Source organism: Tenebrio molitor, chromosome 2 (assembly GCF_963966145.1).
Source record: "Tenebrio molitor chromosome 2, icTenMoli1.1, whole genome shotgun sequence".
Classification (NCBI taxonomy): Eukaryota; Metazoa; Arthropoda; class Insecta; order Coleoptera; family Tenebrionidae; genus Tenebrio; species Tenebrio molitor.
Window position 1 is genome coordinate 8,637,253 of NC_091047.1, and position 22,187 is coordinate 8,659,439.

A 22,187-nucleotide genomic window follows, 5' to 3' on the forward strand; every position below is an offset into this window, starting at 1 on the left:
TAACAGTGTTATTTTGTATAAGCATAGTACAGTCGCGAGCAATAAATTTTGTCACAAATTAATAATTTTTCCCTGCCTGATTATGCCCGTGTCAACAAAGTGTCAAAAAAAATCAGCAAAAAATAATAAGTACATAATGTCATACAACATGATGATAGGTTATGATATTTACGACCGTTTTACAATGGAGCATTTTCCATTGCGTCAAAGAATGACATTGATGACCAAAATTTATTGCTCGCGACTGTACATTGGTCTATAATTGTAGAAATATCATTAATACGTATTTCTTGTTAAACACAACCCAAGTAAATTCAGATGAAACCCTAGAAGGTGACCGCATATCAGTAATTTGAAGATAGCGGCTTATCAAACTTCAGTTTTAGTACAAATCCAGAAAACACAAAATCACCAAGCTCTCATTTATTAAATTTCCGACAAACAAAAGTTGTTTACATTGCATTAATAATTTGCATTAATTATTTAATATTTTAATGAAGGTAGATTTGTGAATGAAGCTTGGTTTTCCCTTCAAGACTTCGATCAATATGAAATTATTTTTTCATGAAATCTTTTCCCCAATATAAACTAAAAGATTAAAAAGTTTCAATTTCACATTTTTTCTGTCAGCAAAAAATAAGAAATTTATATACTGATCAATATTTTATATTTACGTTGGAAGCTCTTAGAAAGTTATTTATGTAGAAATAATCAAAAACCACAAGTCTTTGACTATTTAATTTTTACCGCTTGAAACGAGTTTGTTACTTCTGCTTGTGACGCAATTCGTTTCGTTGATAAATACCACAAAAAATCAAACTTGTTAAGTGTAATTATTATAGTTGGCAGCAATATTAATTCAACACATTTTTCTAACATTACTCTTGTGTAATCCTAGATAATTTCGATGTTAAAATTATTCTGTTAAATCAAATTAGTCAATATGTACTGCATCCATCTAGTGTTTTAGAACAGTAAACCATGAAACTCCTCAATTAAAATTAGATATTTATTTTACTGAAAACAAATTGATGAATATGTAAATAAGTAGGTACATTGTATTATTTTCGTTCGTCTCAAAATCCTGCAATAAACCTGTAATAATCCACAGCCGCTCTTAAAAATTCGGCGAGGAACCAAATTAAATTTTCATAAAGCTCTCAAAAGCTCATGAATTTTGGAGCACCACTTGAAACCGAGGCGAACCTTTCTGATTCCATAACATTAATCGAATTTGACCAAACAACCACCGCATAATTCATCTCCATTATTCCGGGCTCCGGTGGCGAACCGAGCGCGCTCTGACGGCGCCGCGCGCGAACACCTCCGACTCCGGTAGTCTCCAAGCTTCGGTCACCGGACTTCGCGTCTAGCGATGGCAAGATGGCGCCCCAAGTCCGACCGAGCGGCAAATCCATACTTTTACACATGACACCTAGTGATCGAGTGAGCCACGCAGTGATTAGTGCGCATGGTGCGCCGTGTGGGTGCAGGTTGTATCTTTTGTTACCTTCACCACAAATATTTTTACGCGATTTTGAACTGACAGAGTGATAAGATAAACCAAGCGACATGGTTATCTCGGTGATCTCTTGAATTCCCGTTGAAACAGTAAACGAGAGGCACTTGTCTTGTCACCGGCAAATAATCACTTTCGGTCGGTTTCTCAAAAATAAGTGACTGTTTGTTTAGTAAATTAGTTTTTCAACAACACCAAGTGCAGTGATAAGAGTGCAAGATGACGACCCTGGAGCTGTACACCAAGGTACCAACCTGAGCGGCATTATTTTTATTTATCGTTTTTGCATTGGCGAAAAACCATGCAGATAAGGAGCTTTTTATTCAAACGCGCAACGGTTCCAAACGTGACTGGAACCGGTCTTTTAAATGCCACGGAACCTACTATTATCAGCGCAAATTTGCTGGTGTAATCGCTATTGTTTCAAATTTTCTGAATGAGTACCCACTGTTTGGGTTGTTGTCGTAGTCCTTTGATCAGTGTCATGTGGTCTCTGTCAGTCAAAATATTTGCTCTTGCTGTCATTTGTCCCAAAAGGAGTATTTGCCACTTTTGACCTTAAATCGAGGTTAGGAAAGTTGCAGTGGAACGTTGTACCATCGGTGTTGCATTTGTTTATTGATCGATTGCTGCCCACCAATTACCTTTTGTTTTCATTCAGACGTATTTGTTTAATCAATTGATCGAAACAATTTTAAATAAATATGCCTGCCAAGGCTCGAACAGTGTTGAAATCGAATTTGCTTTAGCCAGTCAGTGTCCAAAAAAACTGCCAACAAAGTGGATTTTTCATTTGTTCCCCTGGTGACAATCGTTTAAGTTGAATTTATTTTTTATGTCAAAGTTGTGCACTTATCTGAGACCTTGAGCGTGACGCAAATTTCGGACTTAACTAGTTCAATATTTATGCAACAACGATACTCTATCTAGGAACACGAGCAACTTTTGAAAAAATCGGATTTAGAGCTCACTTTCCTCTGCTTGAAATTCATGGAATTTATAAAATATCAACAGCGAGGCATGCAGTGTTAAAACCTTTCAATATTAAACTGAATGTCAAGAAACTCTGAAAAAACCGAGTAACCCATTTTGCAAAACTAGTTACCGATGTGGCGAGTTAAAGTGAGAGTGTTTCGAGATTAAATCTCGGAATTTTCTCAAGCATGCAGTGAACGGTAGCGTTTCATTAACTGATAAATACCATTGCAATTAAACGTAAAAATTAGGTAGAAAGAAGTAACGGTAGACTGTATTGTTGTGATAAAACACCTGTACAGTTAGTTTGTTTTAGCACATCGTGTAATGACGAATGGAAAATAAATAAACGTTGTGGCACGCATCACGCATCGATTACGTATTTTTTTTAGATCATAAATATTAGTTTAGTACCGTTTAAGATTAGTGGGGCGATTAATTTGGACATTTTACGATTGGTTTTACGAGTTAATTTCACGAAAGAAAGGTACTAAAGGGGTGTGATTAGGGATTTTATCAAATTGCTTGCTGATTGAATTAGTTCCTTGAGATTTAAATTTTAGCTAGTTAAAATTCATTGAAACTTGAATAACAGCAAACAACAATCGAAAAAAACTATAACTTGGGAAGATCTTTATAGAAAATACGCACAGAAAATGTTGCAGAACTTGAAATTGTTATTCTAATTGTCCATTGTCTATATTCGGATTGTATTTGCAATTCATTGGTTACATAAAAACTGAAAGGAAAAGGATTGCCTGCTGCCATATGTTCTAAATGTCACTTTAATACTACAGCTGTATCCTTCAAGAATTCTTTACTCAATTTAGATAATTTAACAAATCATGTCAGTATAGATTAATTTTCAATTGCGTAAAATTTGATTTGATATTTTAAACACTTAAATCACACAAATTTATGTAGAGGCACGGTTGGTCGATCGAGAATCATTTAGAATGCGGCAATAAAACATGTTCCATTTTACTCTCAGTTTTACTTCATAATTATAACAACAATAATTACAGTTGTTACCTTACATAAGAATTGGAAACAAATTGCGGTATATATATTTTCAAAAGCGCAAAAATCCGTTGGAAAGCATCTGGAATCATATCAAGTTATCATAGATGTTATCATTAAAATCAGGTTTATGTCAAATTCGTTTTTAACCCTAGATAAATAATCCTGTATCGATGTATTCGCGTATAAACTTGTCAGATTATGGTAAATAAAGACTTTATGGAACTCATTTGGATACATATTTCCTTTTTTTTCAATACTTTTTTCAATACACACAGGAGTGAGAATTTATTTTTGTCTCATTTGGTCCCTTAATAATGAAATGACCTTACTTAATATAGCAGTCCCTACTGTTCTAAATCCTTCTGGATGGAGCTCAGAACTTTCTTGCACCCATTCTTCCAGAACTTCTTCGCCACGTCTAACATAGCATATTTTTATTTACCATTTATGCAAGATAAGTTAATCCAAGTTTCATCTAAAGCGATCAAAATTTAGTTCTGTTGTCCTCCAAGTAGTTATACATATTTCTTTTGTGTGTTTTGAATGTGCTCCGATTTAAGCCTCTGTAGCTTCGATATCTTGGTACTTACGACGTTCAGATCTATATGAATCACATTTGACACTTTTACATGTATTAATTACTATTCTATTAAATTTCCTTTAGTTGCTGAATTATTCATCTTTCTTCTCGTATTTGCGTTATTTTTTCATATACATATGTACATATTTCCAATTATGCACCTTGAATCTTCTTCATCTGATTTCAACACATCTTCTTCTTCCTTCATCGCTGACCTTACTCGACACACAGATCTTTTACACTTGATCACATACATATTTCTTCTTGAAGCGTATAAAAAATTTTTCTGATCAATCCCAACGTGGGAAATGGGTGAAAATGGCTCCTTATTGTGATGGTATATGTTGACTTTACGGTTTTAACAAATCGAGTCGTAGTCATATAGAATATACTCATGTCGTAGACGTTACACTTAAGAAATACATAAAAGCCCAAATGGTACGTTAGGGCAACACATGAAAGTCTAGTAAACTGCCAGTGAACACGCTCTCCATTTTCTTTTTATCCATCCTTAATCGGCGAATTTAAGTTTGTATTTTTACTGCAATTAACACGAATTTTCTAATTTTTTCGATCTTGGGGAAATGCAATAAAAACAATTAAATGAACACAGAAGTTTAATGTGAGAGATGTGGAACACCTAAAAATAGTTTTAATCTTTCATTATTTCAAACATATTTATTCCATGAGTATCTTTCAGATTTTAATCAGTTTCTTTAAATAATGATAAAAAGTTCCCGCAAAGGAGTTATCGAAAAACCAATACATATAATCTGGTTTTTTTTATCAAAGAAACAAGACCTTTTGATTTAAGTTTGCAATAATAAAATTTTACTCTAAATACATATAGGGAATTTAATGATACCTATCTGTTGGCTACACCTGCCAACGTCTGTCACTTTTAATGTCATTGAAAGTACGCAAACTCGCATGTAATAAAATTTGAACGTGTTATTAAAAATGCCTCGCGAAGTGAGACATTTATTAAACTCTCAAATTAGCTGTTATTAGTTGTTATTAACTTTATTAACATGCTGCGCCACTAATATCTCTACATAATCTCAATTTTTAAATTATGACATTTTGCACCCCAGGTCAAAAGTGTACAATGTTGCCAGCTCTATTTTGAGTGTAAATTGCGATGTTGTTGGTTCTTTGATAAAAAAAAAACAGATTATAGTTGTTTCTCTCAGTATGTGAAAAGCTACCTACCCATTTACAGTTATAGAAAGAGAGCAAGGGTCAGCAACAAAGATGGAATTGGATAATAAGATAATAAAAATATTTTGCTGGTTGTAAAAAGCTCTATATGAAGTAAGTTATCACCGGTAATTCTTTTGTGATAATGATATAAACTATTTTGTTATTAAAAAAATGGCTTGGATTTACAACGTGAAACTGTTGGAAATCTTTTTTGAAATATAAGTCTCCAGACTCCTTTTATTGTTAAAAACAATAATTACAAAATTTGTAAAAGAATAGTACAATGAGCGTATCGTATTCAAGAGGATGAAAATTCTAACACGAGCCGTAAGCGAGTGGTGGAATCGTCCGATTGAATAATAGCTATTATGTATATGCGAGTTGAAGACTATACTTTCTCCACGACTATACCAAGAAAAAACAATCTTTGAAAATTGAATTTAATTTGACTTTTAATACATATTTGACAATTAAAATTGTGCCTCGTTTTTAGGGGTTGCAACGCGATGGGCGACTTATTGTTTACAAATACATCCGATTGGCGATCTGCCGTTGTAGAATGAAAACACAAGGGATGTGATTGGCCGACAGCCGTGGATTTCAGTAAATTCTAGCACGGGGCGTGGAATTGATATAATAATTATTTTATTGAATATCCAACAAAAATGCATTCATTCTTTAACAGTCGTGGAGAAAATTCTTTTTTCTAACTACATATTCGTAATAAATTCTTAGCAATGGTTTTTAATATTTTTTTAGTGAAATCCTCGTAAAATACAGTTTCTCAAAACATCGGCTTGCCATTCAAATGGAAAAATACTGCTTTAAATAATTTTCAAGTTAAAAAATGCGATTAATTTTAACCTCGAATCGAATGATTTATAAGAAATTTTTAACCTTTCTCGTGTAGAAATTTGAGACCATAATCAAAAAACACTTTCATATGAATTTATGCATGACAGTTGAAGGGAGACAGACACTTTTCTTTTTTCGGTACAGTATAATACAAATTTTGTCGGGAAATCTACCGAAACTTATCACATATGTATACCTTGAATAAGATCATTTTACTGAAACCGCAACACGTTAAGGTGTAATACTTTATAATTTCTACGTACAAGCAGTAATGTTATACAAGTTGCAGGTTCAAGATAATATTACAATTAACCTTGGCCTTGTACAATTAATTGGTGTCACCAATTTTCTGCCGATTATTGCTAAACTGAATGAAAATTTCGTGGGTTGCACTTAACCCATTGAGGCGGGCGCCTTAACGTAAAAACTCAAACCGTAACAATAAAATTTAGAGATCAACCAATCTGAAACTGAGAGTGAAAGTCCGACCTATTAATGTCAAATAACTGGTTACATTGTTATTTTAATCAGTCGGGAGCGCAACATTTGATTCCTTTCTAAAGGCCAGAGTGAGTGCGGAACCGAGAGCAAATCCAAAAAAGACTTCCATATGCGGAAATCCTGCCACTGAAACTAATCCACTTTTTGCATATGCACGTAACACCGATCAATAACAGGAGTGTCTCGGAATAACACCAAAGTTGCGGAAAAGTAACCGCCGGTAACTTAATTCGTATTTTTTCTGCAATCGCACACTCACGATGACGAAAGCTACGAATTAATGTCCGGTTCACACATTTCGTTACAGTACCGTTACGTTGTCCTCAAACTTGGCCGTCTAAAGTTCAACCAAATTGCCGTAAAACGTAATCTGCGTGTTTGTTTTTCTAATTTGGCGTTTAACCCATATTATTGCCGTTCGAACGGAACATTCGGATGCACTTTGCAGCGGAACGACATCTATTCTTTACAAAAAGCGTAAAAGCTACGTCCGCTGTTCGCGTCGCAACCCCATTGTGCCCATAAAATGAATCATTCGATTATCTGGTGATGTATCGTTATGGCACTTTTCACAATTTAAATAGACAAACAAACATAACTAATCCAGATCTAGTACTGACTCATCGAGACAATGACACTTTTTAGCTTGACGGAGATTAATGTTGATTTGTCAATTGAGATAAGGAAGCGTGACTAACTGCATTTTTTTCTACTTCAGGGTGCAAAGGTGTGGATCCCTCACCCGGAAAAAGTGTGGGAGGGCGCCGAGCTCCAGGAAGACTACAAAACAAACAAGACCACGTTGGAAGTGTTGACAGAGAACAACGACAAAAAGACCGTGAACATCAAATCGGAAGCTGATTTGCCTTTCTTGAGGAATCCCACGATCCTTGTCGGCGAAAATGACCTTACGTCATTGTCATACTTGCACGAACCCGCTGTCCTTTACAATTTGCAAGTGCGGTTCTGTCAAAATAGGTACATTTATACCTACTGCGGAATCGTCTTGGTCGCTATTAATCCATACGACGATCTTCCTATTTATGGTAAGTGCACAGGAAATTCCGAGACTAAACTGTTATTTTCTGCGTTATTAACCCGACACAAATATTTGCGAATATCTCTTTTCAATTTATGAATGTCCATAAAAAATGCCAAAGAAATCATGTAAATTTCGTGCCGACAAAATGTTAAAATTCATCGTTAAAACTTTTATCTCCATTTTTGGATTTCATTCATCGAGTTAATCCACTTAATACTCCACTTTGATGCGTCATTGTTTATTATTAAATTAAAATCTGAACCTTGGATCAGCCTGGACTAACGCAAAATTAATTGTTACTACCATCACGAACGATTTCCATTAAAATTGACCCACATTATTCGAAGCTTATTGACCCGCACAAATGTTTATTAATATTGACTTTTTACAACAAAATTGTTGCGTGGGAAGAATTTATTTGTGGGCCGGACCGTAAACACGAGGAAATCGTATTGAAAGTAATTTGTTATTCTCCTCAATCATTTTTTACGTTCTTTTATCTATGTTACTACAAGAGTTACAATTTAGGAAGAATTATAACTGTGATGGCGTACACATTTAGATTTCTCGTGTGCCACTATTTTATACAGATTCACAGGAAAAGGTGTTGATTAATTGCTTTTTCACGCACACCAGATTCGCATATCGCACCCAGATACTGATTCCATAATCAATTGTTATTAATTAATTCCGAGTTACTTTTGAATTTATGAAACTGCCAATCTATTACGTCTTTTATGTGGCACAACATTAAACACATAAAAATTATTAACAACAATACATATTGATATTGTTGACTGTATTGTTTTTAATTTATGAAATGGTAAATTATCAAGATTAAATGCCTGATGAAGGAATAAAAGGCAATTTTTACGCTCAGATGTTAATATTATTTATTGGAAAAATATTTTTCTGGATATAGAGTGTATCTGAAATACCTTACGTGTGTTAATTTTAACGAATGGAAGAACTCACCAATTTATAAAATTTTTCTCTGTAACATTTTGCAAAATTCACAAAAGTTTTTTTTTGCCCCCCAATTTTTAGCAAACGAATCGTTTTGTGTGATTAATTTTAATTTTGATTATTTATTGTTTTCTATACCATAGGCGGGTGTACATTTTGATGGGTAATTTATTCAAAATTTTAAATCAATTTGTAACGCTTTTTCGCAAAAAACGTTTCATTTAACAAGCTCTGCTACGTGTTAAGATTAACACACGCATTTTAGATACATCCTGCATTTTATATGAATAACTTTATGGAAATGATTTATGAATATAATAAATGTAATAAACAATTATTGGAAACAACTCCATCGTATTTTCCAAGTAAAGAGAGAGGAACAAAAATCTAATTTCCTTCCTTCTATAAATAAAAACTTCATTCATTAGTTTATTAAGGTTTAATAGTAGATTATATCATTAAGAGTAGAAGTGAGTTTTTTGTGCTAACCCCAGAGATTGAAGACTCAGACGAAGTCGAGGTCGGCAACTGGGGAAGCACAAAAATCCTTACATATTTCAAAAAGCTATAATTTTCCTTCTTTTTTCTCCTAACCGTAGTTAAGGATCATAAATTTCAGGTAGATATAGCAGACAACAATAAATAACATATCCAATTTGCATACAATGTTTTGAATTTCTTTATTTTCTAATTTCCAATCATTATTTACCACACCTTATATTTACGTTTACAATTCGCCGTTTACATTGTAGTGCAAAATGACATAAAAGCACTGTCCACCTTGAGCTTTTTTAAGACTGAATAATACAGAAGCGGTAAAAGTGTCGACATAATCCTCGTCATTAATGATGCAAAAATGAAAATAATTTTTTGCTTATTAATTAAGACTGATCTACACTGTTTAGTTACGTAAAACTGTTATTAAGATTCTAAAAAGAAATCGGAAGTCGCTAACACAAAAAATTCTAGAGAAAGGACAAACTTGTAAAGCTCTCTGTTATTTGTCGCGTTTTTTGGTGTTATTTCTTCGAAAAAACTACACACTTTCCCTCTTTAATACAATGAAGCCATAAATCGAGAAACTTTAATCGATCGCTTAACAGATCTGGTCTCAAATAAATTATCGACAATAACACGGTTTTATCTGTTTCGCCCTACTTTGTGTCAGCCCCAAATTGGAGCGGCTGACACGACACAAGCCATTGAATTAAAATTCATCTGAAACATTTATCACGCTGCTTCCGCTCTCTGCGATCGAGATAAACGCCAAATCTCTCTCAAAGTTCACCAGTCTACATGTCAGATACATTTTACTTTCTACGGCGATCCCGAAAATATAACGAGAAAAGAATGCACGTTGGTATGAAAGTTGGATGCGTGTTTGGTAAACTGTGGGAAACGAGAAATTAAAGATTTAATGTTACATGGCTGCTGTGAACTTTGTACAAAGGGGGCTGTTAGTCACGTTAAATCGTATAATCAAGAGAACAAATCCGGGTATCTTACACTTTGAATACTGCATGATTTAAAAAAAGAGATTGCATTAGTGAAGGTTTCCTTATTGGACGTCTATCATTATATTACTGTTAACTTCGAATTAAGACTTGTAATTTGGATGGGCCGTGTGTGGTCATCTGTTTGTGCACAAGACCTGGAATTAGCTGGATCACTCCTATAATCATCCAAACTAAAGTAATTCATAATTGTTACAACCGGTTTTTTAATGAAAAAAAAATGTAATTTAGACAGTGTTCTAAAGTTATCTCGACTATTATCGTTACGATAACGCCTACAATTTGTGATAAATAAAATGAGTCATGTTGAATAAACACGAGAATCATAAATAACCTCAATGTGGAGAAAATCATGCAAAGGATTATATAAGGCGATATTTCACATTGTAATTATAAAGTTGTTTAATGCAAATTAACATGTACAAGGTCTCCTGGTGATACATTTAAAAATAATTGCTTGACGAGACTCGGTACGCTTTGTGTTTGTCGCTCGCAGAAATGAGATTTAACTGAAACTTTTCGACTAGAAGAGTGTTTTTCATTTGGCACTTCTATAGCCGAGTTAATTCATTGCGACTTTATTAACTTGATATTTCAAAGGCGTCTAAAGTTTTGCATTGTTTCCCTGAGTGACTATAGGAATTTGAGAGAATTGGCGGCTTCGTGTTTCAACCCAGACCACAAGGAAACGATGGTATTTGGTTTATTGTAGCTGTCGTGCGAATGAAAGTTATTACATCAGTATATCTAGATGTAAGCTTTAATGGAGTGAAACAGCGAACGATAGGTTGGAACTGCATAAAATAGAGATTCTCGTTGTTTTTTCAAATTACTTTTTGATTAAAAAATGAATGTAGAACTGCCACTCAACCTACGTATGCTTGTGCTAATTTGTAATAAATTCCTCAAACATGTATTCTTGTAACAAAATATGAACGAGATTGTTGGCATTTTGGAAACACACTTAACATAATATGGGATCTGCCAGGAAGTTTAATCGCATCTTGATGTCTACCTCAACACTAAACCAAAGAAAAATACTTTAGTAAAAAACATCAAATGATTCCGCAAAATTTCTAATTCAGAAAATAAGCAAGGTCGTTCGTGAAATATTGGGTTAGCATGCGGCTGCTTACCGTTTAAATTTTGCAAAAACATATAGTGCAAATTTCTTAATTCCTCTTCTAACCATTCCAAGAGCGTTAGTTCATCATTTTTTAATAAAATTAACACGACACTATGCATTTACGGTACCGATTTTTTTCTATTTTAACGACTTGAGAAAACAAGTTCTTGGGTTAACATTACGTTAAAAATAAGGTGACGTAATCGACCGTGCATATTTTCTGCAAAGATTGGAATCTCGAACGAAAGCTTCATATCTGCTTAAACTATAGGTCCGTTTAAATTTTTATTATCTACAATTTGTTACGTTGTTTCACAATAAATCTTTTTCAATGTTGTCACAGTTAATTGTATGCTGAAAACAAGTAACAATCAATGTAAGTAATGTATTTGGCATCATTCATTGTGATCAATTTGCGGTTTTTAATTTGTTGGTAATTTCGATTTTCTGGTGTTGTATGATTGATTTTTCTTCATAAATTACAACTAAGCAAATTACTGTCGAAACAGTAAGGAAAATTGGTTGGAAAAGATGCCGTTACAGAATGCTCCATCTAATGTTAATATGTATGTAAAATTTCGGAATGGTGATGTAAGCCTGAAAGAACAAGAAGGTCGGGGTCGTAATTAAGTTCTGGACAATGATGTTTTGAGGACCATGGTGGACGCTGATCCGCGAATAACAGTATGTAATGGAATTTGCACGTGAAAACTTGAAAATGTAGGAATTGTAAGAATTTTTCATCACTTAAACGTTACTGAAAATGGAAAAGGTGGATAATGAGTTCTACATACACTGGGTGGCTACAAAATCTCTTAAAACATTTTCTGGAAAAAATTATTACGTGAAACGATAGGAAATGATCGGCGGAATAGCTGAACAAAGATGAACTTCTTAGCATTACCCAAAACCAATGAATCATTAGAAGAAAATGTTGGTAACAGTTATTGTGCATAAATTGATGGAATACTTGTATATCAAAAACTGAGCACCTTGCATTGGTCAGTAGAAACATAACGACATGCTCTCAAAAATAACTGTCCGAAAAATGGACAAGTGTAAAACTCTACTATATCCACCACACTTCTCCGAATTATTACTCACCAAATATCTGAATCACTTTTTAATAATAATAATCATAAATTTGGCGTGTAGCAAAAATAAATGATAATATAAAAATAGGTATTATCACTACTTAGTAGAAATATTCGTAATGATAAATAAATCTGGCCTCAATACGATTTCTCCTTTATTTATAACAATAATGATAATACTTTTTTTAGTTCAATACTTCGTAGCTTCATTAGGTATTTGATTTCTGTAATCCGTGAGGTACGAGTATGAATAAAATTCGACGTGGATGTCATATAAAAGGTGGGCATGAAGAAATCAAATAATAATATAAAAAATAAAGCTTTCACGGGAATGATCATCACTTGATAGAAATATCTGTAATGATAAAATCAATATGGCCTCTATGCTGTTGCATACAAAAAATTTGATTAATAGAACACAAAATTATTTTTTAAAGAAAAAATCTTTCAGTGATCAGAATACTGACGAAAAGTTTTTAAAGAATGTACATCTTTCAGAACACCAGATTAATATTTATGTGAATTTAACTGGCAGTGATCATTGATTAATAACTAATATAATTTTTCCACAATCATCTTTATAAATCGGCTGTTTTACCACTAACGGTGCATGCACTTTGTTATTAAGGGCAAAGGGGTAAAAAAGTTGCAAAAGTCCCATGCGGAGTTAGTACCGAGCGATCATTTAAAAAATAAATCGAGTTTGCTTTGGAGCCTATGCTATAGCATGGGTTGCCATAGGTAACACGCCGACTCGATTTATTTTTTAATTGATCGCACCGTACAACAAAAGAAAAATCACGATTAAATGAACATTTTTACATAAACATAACAAAACGTCACCGAATATCAGAACTGTCAATACATTCAACCAAATGTCTGAAATCATTTAAATTAGTTTTTTCTATTTTGAAAGCCGGTACCTAGTAGAAGAAAAATATTAATTCATTAACATTTTTTTTTTTTTAAAACGGTCTTTCGTTTTTACTACAGAGAAAATAGGGTGCGATCGACAATCACTTAGATAGGGGGCGGCTATGACTTTGGCAATGCCAGATTTTTCGTATCTTTGCTAACTTAGTTAATAAACGTCAAACAACTGTCACTATTAATCAAATTTTAACGCAAACATGGTTTTTACTTCAGAACGGAAAAGATTCATCATTCAATCTTACTTTCGTAATGGTGTTTTCAATAACGAGAATGGACATACAGCGCTGTTGCCTGTTTGACTGAGTTTCGGCAAAAATTTCCAAATTTAAATTGAAACGTATAAGCCGTTCACGATTGTTTTACACGCAGCAGGCCAAGATATTTTTTTGTTAGATTGGCGTCAGGTCCTGTTACATGACGTTTCGTTTTTAAATATTCGCATTGCTGTCAATTCCGTCATTAATTTAGTCAATAAGAATTTACCCAGAACTCCCCTACAAATATGTATGTTTCATTACAAATACAATTTTACGATTATTGTTTATAATGCGTTCAATTATTTGAAAAATGTAACAACCTGGGAGCAGTGTTCGGTTGAATTATAACCTAAAATAGATTTATGATGACAAATCACAATACTGCCAACTAAAATGTCAGATTTTCATAGACAGTCCGAATTTGAAACAATCGTGAATGGTATATATATGCAACCAAAAATACATTCCAGAGCATTTGTAGACGTACGTCCAAAATCTCAAAGCCTTCTTTGAACTAAATAATTGCTTTTGATCGCATGGTATTTCTATAAAACTTAGAAATCAGATGGATTGAAAAGTTTCTGTGCCTGTCATTAGTATCGGCTCAAGCTCTAAAGTAAATTTTAATTTAATTGAGGGGTGTAAGTTGTTTTTAGGGAAAAATATCACAAACGTCAAATGTGAATATGAAATCGGAGGAAATTATACATAAAAGGTAACAATACCTAATTAAAACATGCAGATGTAACTGCAGTAACTCTCTAACATATAAAAATTGCTTGAACGCGAACAAAGATCATAGCTGCCACCCACATAAACGGAAATTGCTACAAGGTAAATCTGCTAACCTTACACTTTATCCACTTTTATCTAGTGGAGTAATGAACTCGACTTTAACTTCTCAAATATCATTTAAATTGAAAAATATTTATAAAACAGGACATTGATTTGTCTTTTTAAACTGAACTATATTCAGTATCTTCAGTTGATTTGGAAGTAAAGTTACTCATTTCCTAGAGAAAAATTAATAGTCTATTACTTGTAAATCTGTTGGGCATCTAGATAAAATAAATTGAAAATAACTGAAGCACGAAATTCTTTAAAACACTTACACGCTTAACTCTCTCTCTTATCCCAGACTGGCTTATGAAATACCATTAGTAAAGGTCTAAGACGTCTCAATGCATAATTCTCTTTACAACAGCCAACTGCACCTTTGACCTGTTTATTTTTAAATGAACGTCTTGTTCGCATACACACTTTGTATACTACATTCCCCATGTGTACAATCGACGATCTAAACGCAAGAAGGTTAACGAATCACATAATTTCTAAAAAAAAATTAGTAAACAATGAGCAATCAAAATGCAAGAGCAGTACGTTAAACTTTTTTTGTGTTTGTTAAAACGGATAAGTAAGCTTCTGTAGATTTAAAAAATTAATCAATAACACAAAAGATGTAGAATTCAATCATTCAATTTCGAGGCAAGCATCAGTTTTTTTATAGCCTAGAGCACAGTTACAGTTTTCAGTTTTTTAAGTACATTATACTCGTAACAACTTATGATTAAATTTGGTTGCGTGTCGGTGTTAGATTAAGATTACTCACAATGGGTAGCAAAAATCGAATAAAAACAGGACTTCGGCGCCAATTCGTTTCTGCGACAGATTAATTCAAATCCGGTGATCTGTAACTGTTTTATTTCTTTTCAATACGTAATTATCCACATTTCACACAGTATTATTACGGCTTTTAGACGTCGACACCATACAAACGTATAGAGGTCAAGCGATGGGTGACCTAGATCCTCACATATTCGCCGTGGCGGAAGAGGCCTACACCAAGTTAGAAAGAGAGCAAAGGGACCAAAGCATCATAGTATCTGGAGAAAGCGGAGCCGGCAAGACTGTTTCGGCCAAATACGCAATGAGATACTTTGCGACGGTCGGAGGAAGCGCAACGGAAACACAAATCGAAAAAAAAGTACTCGCCAGTAGTCCTATCATGGAAGTAATAAAGATAATTGCCAGACATTAGACAGTTTTTTTGCATTCGTTATATTCTAGGCCATAGGTAACGCGAAAACGACGAGAAACGATAACAGTTCCAGGTTTGGAAAGTTTATAGAGCTTCAATTTAACAAACAGTTTCATATTAGTGGGGCGTCGATGAGAACTTACCTGTTGGAGAAGTCGAGAGTCGTATTTCAGGCTCCCGACGAACGAAATTATCATATTTTCTACCAATTGTGTTCCGCGAGAGACCAACTTCCCCACTTGCACCTGACTCATCAAGATAACTTCCATTATTTAAATCAGGGAGAAAGTCCCAACGTCGATGGAATGGACGATTTTGAAACCTTCGAAGAGACATTAAACGCTCTGAATCTCCTAGGCTTCAAAAAATCGGAACAGAACGACATGTTCAAAGTTTTAGCGTCAGTTCTCCACTTGGGGAACATCAAATTCGTCGAGTCTATAATCTCGGCGGAGAACGAACAGGATCAAGAAGGATGCAGCATCCTTGTAAGTTCACTGCCGGCGCGTTTATTCGTAATAAATCGCTTCTTATGCAGGACACAGACAAGCACTTGAAAATTTTAGCAGAATTACTCGAGATCGATTTGGAGGAGATGCAGCAGTGGTTGTGCACGCGCAAGATCGTCTCCATGAGAGAGATCTTCCTCAAGCCGATGACCGTGGAAGACGCTCGAGCGGCGAGAGATGCACTCGCCAAACACATTTACGCAGGACTCTTCAACTGGATCGTCCTAGTGATAAACAAAGCCCTCGAATCGGACATTCCCAGGCACAAATTCATAGGAGTGCTCGACATCTACGGGTTCGAAACTTTCGAAATTAATTCCTTCGAACAATTTTGCATCAATTACGCCAACGAGAAGCTGCAACAGCAGTTCAATCTGCACGTCTTCAAGCTAGAGCAGGAGGAATACATCAAGGAAGGGATCGAGTGGAAGATGATCGACTTCTACGATAATCAGCCTTGTATTGACCTCATCGAGACCAAACTAGGAATTTTAGATTTGCTAGACGAAGAGTGTCGAGTAAGTTTGCGTTTAGTCAGTCACGACAACTAATAGTAATCTCTATTTAAGATGCCTAAAGGTACTGACGGTTCGTGGACCGAAAAGCTCTACTCGAAATGTATGAAGTACTCTCATTTCGGCAAAGCTCGCTTCGGTACTTCCGCCTTCACGATCAACCACTTCGCCGACAAGGTCCAGTACGAGAGTAACGGCTTCCTGGAGAAAAATCGCGACACGGTCATAGAAGAACAAATCTCGGTGGTTAAAAAGAGCAAAAACGACCTGGTCCGGCGACTTTTCGTCGATGAGTCACAGAAGCTAGCCGTACCAGGTGCCAAGCTGAAAGTGATCTCGGCTAAGCCGCCGCCCTCCACGCAAAAAACACACAAGAAATCGGTCGGTTCGCAGTTTAGAGACTCTCTTAACATGTTGATGACCACCTTGAACGCCACAACCCCTCATTACGTCCGCTGCATCAAGCCCAACGATTCGAAAGCGGCGTTCGAGTACAATCCTAAACGCGCGGTCCAACAACTGAGAGCCTGCGGCGTCCTAGAAACCATAAGGATATCCGCCGCAGGTTTTCCCAGTAGGTGGACGTACGTCGACTTCTTCTACAGATACAGAGTTCTGTGCAAATTCAAAGATATCAAGAGGAACGACATGCAACTCACTTGTCAGAATATCCTAAAACAATATATAAAAAATGCCGACATGTTCCAATTCGGCAAGACTAAGATATTCTTCAGGGCGGGTCAAGTGGCGTATTTGGAAAAACTGCGATCCGACAAGCTCAAAGCTTGCTGCATAATGATGCAGAAGACGATCAGATCTTTCATTTGGAGGAAAAAGTACTTGAGGATCAAGCGTTGCGCCATCAACATACAGAGGTACGGCAGGGGATATTTGGCGAGGATTTTGGCACAAAAGTTGAGACGCGAGAGGGCGGCCAAGACCTTGCAGAGGTACATCCGGGGGTGGGTCAAGCGTGTGCAGTACCAGAGGCTCAAGTGGTGCATTATTGGTATTCAGAGGTATTCCAGAGGGTATTTGGCTAGGTTGAGATACTTGCAATTACGGTACAACGCCAAGGCTCTTGTAATCCAGCGATACATGAGAGGATATTTGGCTAGAAAACGGTGTCAAGCCAAGAAGAGACATATTGTAATATGTCAAGCCGCGATTCGTCGATTTTTGGCTCGTAGACAGTACAAGAAACTCAAAATTGAAGCGAGATCGATCGAACATGTCAAGAAGCTCAATAAGGGATTGGAAAATAAGATAATTAGTCTCCAACAGAAGGTCGATGATATCACAAAGAACCACGCGGAGTTAATTAGTTACAAGAACGAAGCCAACGAACTAAAGTGAGTGCGCTTGATCATTTGAGATTTTTCTTAATTGGTTGTTTGTTACAGGAATAAATTAACAGCGTTCAGGGCGATGGAAATTGAAATCAAAAACTTGAATGCTCTCCTTTTGGAGAAGAACAAAACGATTGGTAAATTAGAGGAGGAGATTAAATTAGAAAGGGAGGAGAAAATGGATTTGATCCACGAACAAGAGAAGTATAGGGAAGAGACGGAGAAGCAGCAACAGCTGTGGGATCAAGAAACGACAAAGTTGAGGAAAGAGTTGGACAACATCAATGAGATAGTAAAGATGAATCAGAAAGGCGCCGAGGAGAATCTTAAAGTGAGGTTGGAGGAAGAGAAGATGTTGATTTTGAACGAACAAGACAGCGATCGGCAAGCTTACCAGAAGCTTCTACAGGAGTATCATTGTTTGGAGCAGCACTGTGAAGATTTGGAAAAACAGTTGAACAATCAGAGTCACCATCAGAGTTCGCACAAGAGGAATGTGAGTGATCTTAGCAGTATTGACAGTTTTGTGATCAGCGGCGACTTGCCGGAAGACCACGGGTACGGTTCTGTGAGGTCTACAACTAGTTCCGGTTCGCAGAGGGAAAAACTGGAGAACATCGACTGGAAATGTGAAGGTAAGGTTTGCGCGAAAAGGGAAATAATCTTCACGTCGTTATCAGCTTTTTAGTATTGTGTATAAAAAAAACAATGACATTTCTGATAACGGTTTACTGCATTGCTTCCAATTTTAATCTTATCAGTTTGAATCAGGTCGTCATCTTTAAAGTGATTATTGTTTAGGAACTGTGGAAAGTCAGACTCCTAGCACCAGCAGCAGTGACACCAAGCATGAATCGGAAAACAACAAAGTGGACGTCGGTTTGGTTCTCAAACTGCAACACAAACTCGCCGAAGTAGAGAGGGAGAAAGTGCGCATGCAGAAGCGTCTCGACGAGCTGGATATGTCACCGAGGACCGAAAAGGCGGAGAACGCAGCGCGTGATTCAATCAGAATTTCCGAACTGGAACTAGTCAATTCGAATTTGAAGGCGCAAGTTATGGAGCTACAAAACAGCATACTCGAAGGAACTGGAAGCTCAAAAATACACGAACAGTTGCAGTTGATGCAGAGTGAACAGGACAGAAAAACCGAAGAGATTGTACAACTGAAGAGTGTTTTGGCGAACCAGACCAACAATATGAAGTCGATCGTCAACTCGAACAACACGATCGGTGATTTGTGTTTATTTGGATGTGGACTTTTTCTGATAGTTTTGTTGCAGGAGCGTACATTAATGAAGATGGAGAGTTGGCTTTGGCCTATGAGACGCAGAAAACGATCAACAAACAACTCGAGTTGGAATTGCAGGACGAAAAGTCTAAATATAAGGCGCACGAAAGAGAATATAAACTTGAAATCGAGAAATTGCGGGAGGACAACGAAAGGCAACAAAGACTGTTATCAGCGAATTTGACCAACACACCCCAAACTCAAAGCGAGGCTTTCATGCAACACGAAATTACACGATTAACGACTGAAAATCTCGACTTGCACGACAAGAACGACACGTTAGCCGAAAGCGTGCGCAAGCTGAAAAAACAAGTGAAACTGATGGCGAAGAAGTTGAAGGAAGCTGGACTTGATCTGGACGACACAATTCCAGACGTCGACAACGAACCCAAAACGAACGTAAACAAACACACTAGAGCGTTGCCTTCGATACGGAAGAAAGAGAGGGACTATTTAGGCATGTTCTCGTATCCCAGCGGTGAAGAAAACACACTAACGAAGCAACTGGTTATCGGTGAGTGCGGTTTTTGTTATTTTGTCTCTATTTTCAAACATGATGGATTTTAGAACTGAAACCTAGAACTGCCGTAACCTTGCTGCCTGGTCTGCCAGCCTACATAATCTTCATGTGCATACGGCACACAGATTACGTTAACGACGAAGACAAGGTCAAAGCCTTGTTGTCCGCTTTTACCAATTCTGTGAAAAAAGTGATCAGAAAGCGCCACGAAGACTTCGAATCGACTGTGTTGTGGCTTTCTAACACTCTGAGGTTGCTCCACAATATGAAACAGTACAGCGGAGACCGCGCCTTCCAGCAGAAGAACACACCAAAACAGAACGACCAATGTTTGCGGAACTTCGATTTGTCCGAATACAGACAAGTTCTTTCCGACATTGCTGTCTGGATATACCAGGGATTGATACGGAACTTCGCCGAGAAGGTGCAACCTCTGATAGTACCGGCAATTCTAGAACACGAAGAAATTCCGGGTATCAGCGGCAACAAACCTAGCGGCTTCAGGGGGAGGAGCAGCAGCGTGGCCACTAGTCCGGAAGCTAATCAAAAACCCACGACTGCTCTGCTGCAAGAGTTAACAAACCATCACAAAGTAATCCGGTAGAGGTACGAGATTGGGCAAAAATTAAATTCACATTTGTAGATTCTGACATTCTACGGTGTCGACCCGGAAGTTATTTCTCAAATATTCAAACAAATCTTCTACTTTTTGTGCGCTTCCAGTTTGAACAATCTCCTGTTGCGCAAAGAGTTGTGTCATTGGTCCAAAGGCTTCCAGATTCGGCACAATTTGTCGCACTTCGAGATGTGGACTCGAGAGAAAAATCTCGACGTACGTATAAATGTAAATACATTTGTCTAGGATTGCGAATTGACAATTCGTTTTCAGGAGGGATCGATACAAGGTACTTTACAGCCTATAATTCAAGCTGCCCATTTGTTACAAGCGCGGAAAACCGAAGAAGATGTGGTCAGTGTGTGTGACATGTGCAGTTCGCTGACGCCGTTGCAGATTTGCAAAATACTTAACTTGTACACTCCCGTGGACGAGTTTGAACAGAGAGTTCCGGTGTCGTTTATCAGAAAGGTGCAGGCGAAACTGCAAGAGAGAACTCAAGGTCAAGAACAACAGGTACGTATCATTTTTGTGTTTGGTGCATAAGCTTAAGCTATTTTTGCAGGCGCTGTTGATGGATGTAAAATACAACTTCCCCGTACGGTTTCCGTTCAATCCATCGGTGATATGTCTAGAAGATATCGAGGTTCCAGAAGTACTGAAATTGCCTATGTTAGAAAAGATATAAACACAATTTTATCCTAAGAAAATATTTTAAATATTGTATAGATCATTAGCTAGAAGAAGTATTCGTCGGTTTGCAGAACGCAGTTTTCGTTGGTTCGGATTTCCGTTAAAGAACAATTGCCCTGTACATAAAATATACTTGATTACTTCGTAATTTGCCACTCAAGGTCATTGTTACGTATTGCTTAAGGAAACTAATAGTTATGTAAGCGTAGTATTTTTCACGGAAAACTGCCCGATGCAAACTTTTCATGACTACCACTGTCAGCTGCAAATCCTCTGTAGGTGACGTTAGGTTGACGGTACATATTTTTTTAGAAGCATTCCTTTTTATATTGTGATTATAGAATTATTGTGCCTCTTTTCTGATTGTATTATTTATTTATTATTTTTTGTACATATTTCTTATTTTTGTATAAAGCGGTGCCATTCTGTTTTGAAATTACGTGACTATGTGACATTTTACATTACATATTGAAGTCAATTTTAAAAAATTTGTGCTGTACTATATCATTGTTGTAAATTAAAAAGCAATAGTGCAAGCGAACTGTTAGCGGAGATACTGAGAATGTGATTGAATTGCATTAGTAATTTGATTATATTTTTATTAGTAACATATCGTTTCAGTACAATCCTGTTTTAAGTGCTTTACGATGTGCTTACAAATATAGATTGTTTATACGAAAACAACATCGCTTCTACAATTTTATATACAAATTTTCCGAATTTTATAATGGTCCACGGTTACTATACATAATGTAATGAAATACACTTTATTGCACTTTAGACAATAACGAAATTTCAATCATTTTTTCGAGTACAATTCAGTCTCTCCTTATATAAAATTGTAGCAGAATTTAGACTAGTTTATCCTAAAAGAGTATTATAATAAATTCTCGTTAATGTTAAAAGAAATTTAGAGAATTGTTATTGATTGGTGATATTTTATTGTCAGTTAAGAGAATGTTCCATAGTTTAATTTAAATTAAAATGTATTTAAATCTAGGGAAAGATGTGTAAAATATGAAATAGACGCTCATTAAAACTACTTACAAAAGTTTTACTTCCTCTTGG

The 22,187-nt window shown here is 36.0% G+C and overlaps 1 protein-coding gene across 2 annotated transcripts in view; it reads left to right on the forward strand.

The window, feature by feature from the left end:
* The window catches only part of didum (dilute class unconventional myosin), a 140,405-nt gene extending 118,244 nt beyond the window's left edge, over window positions 1–22,161 (forward strand). The window contains exons 1-13 of one of the 2 annotated variants that reach the window (XM_069040266.1): window positions 1,471–1,765; window positions 7,375–7,702; window positions 15,346–15,599; window positions 15,656–16,114; window positions 16,165–16,653; window positions 16,705–18,002; window positions 18,054–18,634; window positions 18,801–19,232; window positions 19,283–19,804; window positions 19,858–20,402; window positions 20,454–20,642; window positions 20,700–20,942; window positions 20,992–22,161. In XM_069040266.1, coding sequence (XP_068896367.1) covers window positions 1,739–1,765; window positions 7,375–7,702; window positions 15,346–15,599; window positions 15,656–16,114; window positions 16,165–16,653; window positions 16,705–18,002; window positions 18,054–18,634; window positions 18,801–19,232; window positions 19,283–19,804; window positions 19,858–20,402; window positions 20,454–20,642; window positions 20,700–20,942; window positions 20,992–21,114 — 5,490 coding nt within the window. In that variant the 5' untranslated portion in view covers window positions 1,471–1,738 and the 3' untranslated portion in view covers window positions 21,115–22,161. Of the gene's footprint in view, window positions 1–1,470; window positions 1,766–7,374; window positions 7,703–15,345; window positions 15,600–15,655; window positions 16,115–16,164; window positions 16,654–16,704; window positions 18,003–18,053; window positions 18,635–18,800; window positions 19,233–19,282; window positions 19,805–19,857; window positions 20,403–20,453; window positions 20,643–20,699; window positions 20,943–20,991 lie in introns of those variants that run through there. The other variant, XM_069040267.1, reaches the window with a different exon arrangement.
* Window positions 22,162–22,187: the final 26 nt, after the last annotated feature.